Source organism: Argentina silus (genome assembly GCF_951799395.1).
Source record: "Argentina silus genome assembly, chromosome: 6".
Taxonomy (NCBI): Eukaryota; Metazoa; Chordata; class Actinopteri; order Argentiniformes; family Argentinidae; genus Argentina; species Argentina silus.
This window is the reverse complement of record NC_139660.1, coordinates 9,771,229-9,782,845: the sequence shown is the minus strand read 5'-3', so window position 1 is coordinate 9,782,845 and position 11,617 is coordinate 9,771,229. Positions and strand designations below refer to the sequence as shown.

The 11,617-nt window shown below is 42.6% G+C and overlaps 1 protein-coding gene across 1 annotated transcript; it reads right to left on the bottom strand.

The window, feature by feature from the left end:
• Nucleotides 1-437: 437 nt before the first annotated feature.
• On the bottom strand, nucleotides 438-11,522 carry sec16b (SEC16 homolog B, endoplasmic reticulum export factor; the record flags this gene model as incomplete). The annotated part of the gene is made up of 23 exons (XM_083671592.1): nucleotides 438-454; nucleotides 1,236-1,353; nucleotides 2,220-2,330; nucleotides 2,536-2,655; nucleotides 3,038-3,066; nucleotides 3,256-3,522; nucleotides 3,728-3,812; nucleotides 4,082-4,195; nucleotides 4,415-4,552; nucleotides 4,963-5,068; nucleotides 5,184-5,295; nucleotides 5,411-5,528; nucleotides 5,795-5,876; nucleotides 7,007-7,104; nucleotides 8,070-8,291; nucleotides 8,440-8,578; nucleotides 8,864-8,925; nucleotides 9,282-9,433; nucleotides 10,250-10,394; nucleotides 10,554-10,641; nucleotides 10,765-10,834; nucleotides 10,926-11,023; nucleotides 11,242-11,522. The coding sequence occupies 23 exons, from the start codon at nucleotides 11,520-11,522 to the stop codon at nucleotides 438-440; spliced, it is 2,772 nt and encodes a 923-aa protein (XP_083527718.1).
• Nucleotides 11,523-11,617: the final 95 nt, after the last annotated feature.

The following is an 11,617-nucleotide window of genomic DNA, read 5'->3' as shown; positions in this document are numbered from 1 at the left end:
GAGTCACACACCAATTTCCCGCAGTCAGCTCTAGCGAGCCAGACCTCAGCTGTCTAGCTCCAGTGAATGTGAGGGAGGCCACCAAGCCCATAAAAGCCTGTTCACTCCCCCATCCAATGTATTTCTGTAACCACCTGCCACATTATGTACAAATACTGGAGGCCTGAAAGGGTATCCAAAAAAAGAACGTGGGTTGTGGCCTAGTGTTGGGGTGCAGCAACATGACTTGAGCCTCCTCCAATCTCAGCGATACATAAGTGTTCTGTCTGCATTTTCTGGACTCCTGCAAATGCAAAATGGGGTACTAAATGAGAACTGTAAGACCAGTTTGACTGTTTCAAACTAGTTTTTTTCTGGTGTTACAAAATGTGCTTGTTTTCCAGGACAAAGAGCTGACACCTTACCTGTAAGGCAGACCCACGGTGTTGACCCCTCGTCTAGCCCAGCTGTTTGCCTGTGTGCAGACAAGACCATATATTTTAGTCAGAGATGAAAATGTCCCTGGCAACAACATACCCGGATTAATGACAACATCTATGTAACTTAAAAACAATCATTAGATTGGTTAAAGCTTGTATGTGTTGGGGGTCTAAAGCATCTGGTTCGATCACCACCCCAGGAGGGAGCTGGATGGGAGCTGATGACTGGAGGGTTGCTGACATCATATCTAAGGTACCTGCCTTTGTGCCCTTGAGCAAGGCACTTAACCCCTAACTGCTCCAGGGGCGCTGACTATGGCTGACCCAATTGCAATAGTTGTAATGCATCCTTTGCAATTCAGCAAATTGAAATAATGACAGTGACCAAACAAGGGGTATTTATCTATGATTGGGAATCAAGGTAATACCTAATTAAATTGAGTAAAAAATACAATGATGCAATTTGCTGATCCTGGGGATTGTCACACATGTCAGGCAGGCTGAATCTTTCTTCTTAAAGAAGCAAGAACATGGGAGGGAGAAAGAGGGTATCACAAACCAAACGACGATGCAATGAGAGATTTCTGAACTCTGCATCAGAAAGCATTGACACTGTTATGAAGTTGTTGTATTTTATTGCTTCATTGCACTTCCAAGATGTCATCAGCCAGGAGATTCCATGTGAATGGCAATGCAGCACGGTCAAAGAGAATGGTCCTATTCCTCCTTCCAGCCCCCTAAACCTAACATGTTTCTATCATTTATTACATGCCAATTGTTTGCATATTTCTAAACGGGGACGATTCCTTAACTCACTGGCTTTCCTCGAAAAGGGATTGTTCCCGGCAGATGAGGGCTGAGAAAGTAACATGGGAGGGTAGCCCATGGTGGTGGGCGGGGGAGAGTTCGAGAACATAGAAGAGGGCGGGGACTCCTGAGGATACACACATAAATATGTTACATCAGACCAAGAGTGACCTACTCCCAGTAGCCCACTGTTATACAACTGACACATACAGTAGACGCAGTACACCACTCTGACTCTCAGTCATCAAGGGAAACCATGACTAGGATTTTTAGGTTGCCAGGTTGCTAGGTTGCCTTATCTCTGAACATGCTGTTGTTTTAGGCTGGCATGATGGGAATTACTATACTATAACAATGGTTAACTTGTCTGTAGCGTCATCCTGGTGAGTTTTTACAGTTTACTTTGGAACAAAGATAATCTCCCTGTCTCTGTTTATTCAATATTAATTCAATTGACATTTCAGCTTACTCAAGGTGCTTTTGAAATAAAGTTTGAATTCAGAATAATGTGGGTTTGTTTGCCAAACATACTGTAGTTGATTAAAAGCAACTTTTTATAAATCAATGTTTAACTTTTCTTGCTACTTGTAGCTGATTATCACTGCTTACAATGTTGTATTACAGTGTGATGTTGCTAACATAGTTTAAAGCTTTCTGAAAACAACAAATATACTGTTGATAGGCAGGCTCAATGTGTCAACTCAGTGCCACTCGACAGTAGAACTAAACATCATCAGACTGGCTGGTGAGAACATGGCATGTGCACATCACAGTAACATCCAAAACAGGGTGCACAAGGTTAACAAGCTTTTCATAAATGACCACAAAAGTCCTAAATGATCACAAAAGCCTATAGGATTTCAATACAATTTTCATTAGAAGTTTGTTATTATGTGTTATTAATTCTGTTTATAATTATGTGTGCATATCCAATAATTTGATGGAAACACATTTTTCAATAACTACAATACCTAAAGGGTATTGGACCCTTACCGTCTGCTGGACCCTTATCGTCTGAGCTGGGTTGGCATCCTGATAAGCCTCACTCTGAGCATCTTTGGGCTTTGATGTGAACCAACCGCTGAACCACCCTGATGTGGTGCTCTGAACAAACAGAGCGAGAAAGGGAGAGAGAGAGAGAGAGAGAGAAAGAGAGAGAAAGAGAGAGAGAGAGAGAGAGAGAGAGAGAGAGAGAGAGAGAGAGAGAGAGAAAGAGAGAGAAGGAGAGTATAAACAGTTATAGCACAAATGCAAGGTTTGGTATACAGTAAGAGACATGGAAGTGGATGTAGCCATAGGCTCCACCCACCTGTTTTGGTTGGATTTTGGCTGGCTCTGAGGCCTTGCCCTCCAGTGGGACGGTCTGTTCCCTGTGGCCTCCCTGTCCATACTCTACCACCGGCATCGCAGCATTCACCTGGAGCACCATCTCCATGGGCATAAACAGACACGCATCAGTTGACATGGAAACCTTTGCGTCTTACCCAAAAAGCATAACACTGACATAATACAGCAGAGTTTGTTAAGTCGTTAGAAGTCCTCACAATAAAGGAATGTAATGGTTAATTCGTATTATTATGCAAGTGGGGGTAAGTTTGTGTATCACGTGTCGATCGCAGTAATTATTTGATTAATTTTGGGAATGACCATTGCTCCATCAGATACATGTGATGGTCATGATAAGGGACTCTGTATGCTACAACACAATGCAAGACCTACATTTTAGCTCTTAGCTATATGATAAAATGATGTGAATCTTATCAGTTGATATGTGGTAAAGTGGTAGCCAAAAAACCTTCAACATCTCTCACCATCCCTGCGCCAGAGGAAGGTTCAGCACCTAGGGGAATACAATGAAATCAAAGCATGACACCTTAATTTGACAAAAGACAACAGCAATAAATGTGCATGTATCAAGATTCCAGAGATTCCTTAAAAAAGGAGCATATTGCAAATCTAGCTACAAAAAACAGGAATGAACAACATTTGCTCTGCTCAGTCAATACCAGGATCCTCATACAATGCTCACCTTCACTTGAAGGGGGATCATCTAGTGCTGGATATAGAGGTGCAGTCAGGGTGAGAGCATTCTCTATGTAGTTACAATTGTACTCCTGGCCTCCAGACACAAGGGGCTCTGCAGGCTGTGAGTAAGCCGGCATTGGCAGTGGAGCATTGACCTGGTGCACGGTGTCTTGTTCTTCTTCAGCTCCTCTGTAGAAACAGACCTGAGCATCTGAACTCTGCACATCACCTGTCACGACACTGCTGGAGGAATGGTCATCTGTGTCCGATTCTATAGCAAAACCAAGGAAGGGGGGAAAAAACACAACAATTATCTGTTAACCCTTGCAGCAAAGGCTGATACAAGCCTGGGTCACCACATCAGCAGCTCAAGAAACTGTTCCACCATGTGCATGAAGCTCAAAACACTGATCCCTGGTGGAGAGAGTACCACACAGAGCAGCAGTCTGTCCATTGAAATCATTATTTGGGATTACCTGAGTACACTCTGTGCTCCTTAGGGGCCAATGCACTCCCTTCAGCAGGTGACTGGTAGGTATCACTACGACCATAGCTCCCCATCTAAGAAAATACATATGTTTTACAATAGCATCTTATTGTAAAAAGGTTTACAGGAGAAATAAAAACAACAAATCATGTTTTTCATGACAATCAACATCAGAAAACAATGTGCTTTATACAAAGTTGCATGATTGTTTTCCACATCTTGATGAATTAATAACTGAAGATACTGAGACCATTTCCTATACAGAGGAACTCTATGTGACGTGGCTTAATAGCGATGCATGGTCATGGTTACCTGTACAATAGCGATACATGGTCATGGTTACCTGTATGTTCCGGTGCCTGCAGCGCAGCTGCTGCAGCCACTCAGGCTCCAGATCAGGCCTGTCAGCACCTGTTCCACTGAGCTGTCCCTCCGACTGCCTCAATCTCTCTGCCAGCTGACGGGACAGACATAGACAAGTGCTGATCAAATACACACATGCGCACACACACACACACACACACACACACACACACACACACACACAGACTTGCATATGTAACATGTGTGTGTGCATATGTGTGTGTGTGTGTGTGTGTGTGTGTGTGTGTGTGTGTGTGTGTGTGTGTGTCTGTGTACAAATGTGTGCTTGTGTCAGTGTGTCATGACGTGATACCTTAACAACCTCTCCGAGCAGCACCGTGCAGGGCATCTTCTGTCGAAGGAGTGCCATCCCCACCACCTCACAGTAATGGAAGGCCTGAGACGCAAGTCCACAGTCCAGCAGTCGACAGGCATACAGGAATTTATACACCTGACAACAATAGCACAAAATAGCCTTCAGTAGAAACTAATAAATAAAAAGCATAACAATATTTGGTATCACTTCACAATAAGTTGCTGTATATTGGTGTAACAATTCAGTAATTATTTGCTGAATAGCAATGTATTCATTTAGCAATTCATAATTACGAATTATAAGGTAATAGAGTTGAGGGGAAATGGACATAGGAACAGTCCCAATTCCACTTTAAAAATCTCACTCATCATCCCATAGTTTTCTGTCATAGCTTAACTACTCAACAATCTCAACAATCAAGAAAACTCCATATTAATTAAGAAAACTCCATATTAATTAAAAGATTAATTCTGGCACATTAATGGACAAATAAAATGTGTTGAATCAAGCTGGTCATAGAACTACCAAAAATTAATATCAACTACCTGGAAGGAGGGTATAAAGAAGAATTTATCTCCAAGACTCTGGCAGTACTCAAACAACTCGGTGCACTGAATGGCAGAATTCTGGGCAAATTGCAGGAAAGGGAGACTGTATGGGAATACACATTGTACACATAAAGCGCTCAACTTGTGTTCCATATTATTCCATATTCTTTTAGCTGATCTAGCCCCCTGACTGAACGGTAATTCAAATCCCAGCTCACCTATGGCTGCTGGCCAGAAGCACGAGTCTGTCTGCCCTAGCTGTGTACACACCAAAAGGAGCAAATGCGGTCAGGTAGCAGATATGGGCCGCGTGCAACAGACCTCTCGACGCTGAAACAGGTCAACACAAAAAAACAGGGTGAGGGTTGTCATATAACAGAACCTAAATCTAGTGCAAACGTGCCTGTGAACATTACAGTCTTGACAAGATAGTGTGAGAGTGTACCCAGGGTGTCTCCCATTGTGATGATGGAGTTCTGGTGCATGGAAGTATCTCCTGTCTCATTGGATAGCATGATGGCCAGATGAGGCTTCCAGTCTCCCCACCGGTCACTGCTGCAACACTGCGCGCGCATGAACACACACACACACACACACACACACACACACACACACACACACACACACACACACACACACACACACACATGGTGTGTCTGCAATGTGTTTACCGTATGTCTTCACTTATGTTACGAGTAGGTGAACAGAACACATAATGCTGCTACTAGGTCAAGGGCAGGGCCATAAATAAAAGACAAGGATATCTAATTGTGGCATTACCATTTAGAGTTGAGCTTGTATATCTGTTGCGCTGAAAGCATTGTATTACCGTGGCAACAGCAGGCGTCCTCCCAGAGAGCAGCTGGAAGACTGTCTGGAGAGGATCACTGGCTTCTAGCTGGCTTGTAAACCTGCAAATAGGGCCACAGATCACTTCTAGCACACTAAACAAATTAGTAGTTTAGCCACAGACATGATAATATTTGGTATTTGAATTCTATTTTTTATTGCACGATAAAGAATAAACTCCCAGAAACTTGTAACCTAGTCCACAAACATACAAACTGCCACAAACACCAGTACAACCACCAACCAGTGATCTCTCCCAAGAGACTAGACCCTCCCCCTCCTGCTCCTCCACCTCCTCCCCCTGGGAATTGCCAACACTGACCAGTGTCTCCCCTTGTGCGGTTCTGACCAATGACTTAAAATGGTATATGGATCAGTGGCCCTGACACATGCTCTACTCTAGGGACATACAATACTTTACTGCTGAGGTTGCCATATTGGGCAGTAAACAGCCAGTACATTTTTTGAATCCAAAAAACTGTCACAAACACCTGTACAACCACCAACCAGTGATCTCTCCCAAGAGTCTAGACCCTCCCCCTCCTCCACCCCCTCTCACTGGGAATTGGCAACACTGACCAGTGTCTCCCCTCATGTGGCGCTGACCAATGGATCACTGGCCCTGACACATACTCTAGTCTAAGGACATACTTGTACTGCTGGAGTTGTCAGATTGGGCAGTAAATGGATTGAGTTACATGATGTTAAGTAGTTTGCAGGGACTGAGGTTTAATGATATTGTCAGTCTCTATTGCATCAATGACTGCATTTCACACAGCGAAAATCCTCCCTTTCATAATAGGCCACACCTGTCAGTGATAAAGCAGGGATAAAAAGGATTTGACTTATAGCAAGCTAGGCAAGATGACTAACACTCAATATGCCTTCCAGGCAGATCCAGTTTCATTAATACAGATTGCTCAAAGGGCGACACATGAACAATCACAGAGAGAGCTAGCAGACATGACCAGAGATTAGGCCTACCAACAAAACATACATACCTCTGCCATTATTTTCACACAGACGGATTATGTGTATCCCTATCAAGTCTCTAATTTGATGTGTGGGTCTTAGTGTGTGGGTTTTGTTTTGTCTTAGTTTTTATTTGGGCCAACTACTGTTATCTGTGCACATATTATAAATATTATAATAAGAAATATATATCTTAAATGTGAATTGTGAAGGAGCTCACCTGTTCAACACAGTGGTATAAGACCTGTTATCCATCTTGCTGGCCAGGAACAGCGCATGGCCCCACAGCCCACTCTTCATGGCGGACTCCAAGGCCTCCTGGAGAACCGTGGGGGAGAGGAAGGAGTCCACAAGGTCAGAAGTCAGAGTAAGATTATGAGTAAGAATATGATGAATATGATAGTGTGCTAAAATTTACCAGCTTGCACATTGGTGTCTCTTAAGTTTCTATCATACTGTAACCAAAGCTACTGCTATCTATTGCACTAAAAATAAGTGCTAACTTTTACTTTCCCCATCACAAGCTCACACCATTTCTTTTACAGTCTTGAGATTCTTAAAGGGGCAATCTGGGATTCAAACAACAACAAAGCATTCTCCCCGTCACATGTATTGATAAACAGCTGAGGGATGGGGCTGGAGAAATGTAACCACTCAATATCATAGACAGGTCTATGGTTGCAAGGACTGACAATCCATGAGATCAAAATGATAGTTTTAGCCATGTTTTGAAGCTATACTGTGTTTGTTTACAATGACATTGTTTACAAACAGTGGAGTAAAACAAGCTTACATTTATGGTTCTGATTGGGTAAGACAGTTGAACTAAGCTCATGATGAATTTATAAGTTCTTTATAAGAATCAATTGCTATATATAATTAATTTATACGTAAAAAAACAAACATCTATGAAGTCAACAAATTACAGATCTTCCTATTTGTATTCAATATCAAAAGGAATCTTCTACCTATCAGCTTTCATAACATGTTTCAGCTCAAGGAACAGGTTGACAGTTACTCCACAAGATCTTCCTCTAATCTCCATACTACCTACTTTAGAACTAGTCAAGGCCAGTTTAATGAGATTAAAGAGGTCTGTTTTTCTGGAACAGTCTCCCAGATTATCCGAAAAACTGTCTCACAATGCACATTTTAGACGAGACACAAATAACTGTTTAATTTCATTATTCACATTATTATAATTTCCTATTTTATGTAATTAATATATCTAATAGAGTGACAGAGAGAGGGAGAGTGAGAGAGGGAAAGCGTGAGAGGTTGACCTTCTTCCTGCCTGCCAAGAGGAGTTTGGTGTAACTCTGCAGGGCCTGTTTTGTAGACTCAGCACTCAAATGACCAGTTAGTAAGTCAGCTCCATCCAAGGTGTCTGCCTCGGGAGTGGGTCCCTCACTGAGGTCAATGAGAGTGGGAGCATCAGAGTCACATCTCCCTGAAGCCTGCGAGTTCCGCATCAGCAACTCTGCGATGTCTGAACCAACGATGCGCTGAATACATGGAAACAAAGTTATGGTATTGTCACAGAGAAATATTACACTACCATATTAGTGGTAACACTACACTACTACAGAGAAATACTCCTAACACACTACCATTTTAGGATATTTCAATAGTGAAAAGAAATAATTCACCTACTCCATTCTGCCTGCACAGCAGTACCAATAGATTCCACAAGAGAGCAGCAGAGCCCCTGTCTTGCAGCTTCTCATCTCTCATGCAGTCTTCTGCCCTCTGGAGGGCAAAACAAATAGCATCTACTTTGTGCAGGTCTTCCCTTTAAACAAGGAGAAGAAAAAAATCCACTTTGATCAGATTGAATTAGATTTTCTGTGCCTGTCTTTAGTCACTCTAAACCAGTTTTCCATGTTGGGGGAGGGGAGAGAAGGGAGCCAGGCAACATAACAATACAGCTTTGGTGGTGTTTTTTAAGAAAGGGTCACTGTATAGGGGAGGCTGGATGACGGGCTCATTGTAATGCATGGAACGGAATTAGGAATGGTATCAAACACCTGTGTTTAATACTATTCCGATTTCTACCTCGTCAGCCGCCACACAATACCTGGCGAGCGGCCCAGGAAAGTCTCTCATCTCCTGCTGATCCTGTGTCTCCCCCAGAATAATCTGTAAAGAGAAATAAACTTCAACTGCACTTAAGGTAACACTGTTTCCACTAGTGTTACCTGGTATCAGGTAATTATGGTAACTATCGGTTACTGTAGCAAATGGTGCCTTGTGGTTCTTGTTTTAACAAAGCCAAAATAAACAAACAGTAATGCAATTGTTATCATTGTGTCATTTCCATTTTACCAAATAATTTACCATATCAAAAACTTTGTTTGTTGGTTTGTTTGAAACATAAAGCTAGGTACTACTGTAACTTCTCATCAAACTGATAAGAACAGTTCCTCAATACAAATCATAACAATTAATTTACCCATTAATTGTTGTGACCTGCTCATACTGTAACTCCGGCCTACCTCCAGACTGTGGATCTCCACTAGACCAGGATCTCTCTGCATGGCAAGACCTGGGCTGACCCTTATCAGCTGGCCTGCTGGTCCAAAGCTGACCAGAGCATGAGGGACAGAGTGTTTAAGAGGGGCAGTAGCCTGGGACATTCCTGTATGCTCTATGGAGAGAGGACACATGTACAATACAGTAACAACAGTCATTATCACCTACCATTATAATAACTCACATTGTCATTGTTCAGCCTGCTGCAATGTGTGTTCAGAGTAGTACATACTGTAATGGCTGTTAAGAGTAGAGTAAAGTAATGTCCCGTGGGTAATGTGCCCTCTGCTTTGAATGTGACCCTTGTTTTCTACTATTTCTGGGAGATGACTGTCTGAAAAAAAGAGGCGCTGCTCATGTGGCGACCAGTAGCAGGTGTTGAGTGTCTGAGTATTGTGTTTTATTGTGTTTTTAATCTAGGGTTTAACTCCTAAATGTAACTGTCATCGTCCCAACTAAACTGTTGTTGTAAGATCACTGGATAATGGAGATCCTTTTTCTATTTGTGGCAATTTGTATCCTGAATATCGCTAAGGAAGGCCCATGCCATATTGGACTGTACTGACCACCCCCTGCAGAGGGAGTTTGAGCTTCTACCTTCAGGTAAAAGATATACGTACGAGTTCCAACTCATAGGACTACAAATTTCAAAGACTATTTTGTTTGCACTGCAATTAGCTGGCTGAATTTGCACAAATGATTGCACAAAGCACTTTCTGCACACAGCAATTTGCTCGTCCTTTGTCTTCACATGAAGTGATCTTGCACTGTACTGTATTGTATTGTTGTCTCTGTGTCCTGTCTGGTATGTTGGCTTTTATGTTGTATTCATGATGGATTGAATGTGTTTTTTAATACCTGGCTGCAACCAAATTTCCCCCAGTGTGATAATAAATAAATTTGACTTGACTTGACTTGACTGTATGCTTACCTGTGTCCGATGTGCTCCAGATAGGTTGTGGTAGAGCAGGGTCACTTTTCTCAGCACCATTCATGTATTGGCTTAGCTCGTAGCTGCTGGAGGACAGCCCTGAGGTTTTGGAGCTAGCCAGGGTCCCAGGGTCATAGTGGGAATCCTGGAAGAGCAGTCAGAATGAAATTGGAGAATGAGTTCTTATAGCAAGTATACACTGTGCTTAGTCATGATTTCATTATGCCATTACAGTGTGGGCAAAGAGTAAAACAGACTCATTTAGTTTGGTAATGTGGAGTTGTGACACATATTAAAGGTTTACCTCTCTTCCAGCCTCACTATTCTCCCTAGCATGATCTTCCCCAGGGCCAGTGAAGTCATGCTGGGAGCTGTCGCTTTGCTGGTTATACCTAAAAGAGTTATAAAGGGATCAAAGATTAATATTATGACGAAGGAGATCACTGGTGGGAAAAAATATATAATTAATTCCCTTCAATTCAAGGAATATAATGGTAAGTTAAATTATGGCTAACCTGTAATGCTCTGAGTAGGCATTCCCAGAATGTTCCTGCTCATATCTTGGTTGGATTCGTTGACTAGCATCTGGATAATAAAGTTAATCAATGTATCTTTATCACAGGCTGTAAAACATTCATAACCAGGGCTTATTATCTCAACAAGATACATTGATTACCTGGATGCCCATAATGCCCTCCGTAATAGCCATGGTCATAGTACCCATGATCCTGCCTATAGTCCCAGTAGCTATGGGGTGGGTAGTCATAGCCATGCCTGAAAAAAATAGGAAACCAAAGTTACAGATCAATATCTGAAGGTGGACGAATTAATATCTGAGTTACACACGTTAATTATGCCACACACGGTTGTGTTGACCACAAATGATTTTCACATTACTTTTAAACACATAATCAGAATAAATACCATAGGGTCATCCGCACTATAACACACTGTGAATTGTAGGTAGTTTCAGTGAGCCTCTGTGAACAAACCTTGAGTGGGGTCTGGAGGGTGGGTGCTCTTGTCTGTCATAGCCATACACATTTCTAGACTGGGGGTTGCTGTAGGAGTTAGGTGTGAACACTGGTCTGGGAGGAGGGCTGGTGAGGTAGGTACTGTACCGATGATCTGGATGGGACCACTGCCTCTCCCTCTCGCGTGGGTCAGGTGGTGGGTAGTGCACCCCTCCCTGGTGAGCGGACCTGTCCTCTCTGTCTCTGGGTCTCTGAGATTTATGGCCAGAGTCTGGCCTTTGGTGACCTCTGGGGTCCATGACTTCCCTTTATTACACACTGGGATGGAGCTTCCTTCAATACCTGAAGTGAGTGTTGTGAAGCACAGGAATAGAACTAAAAATCAAAGGATGCT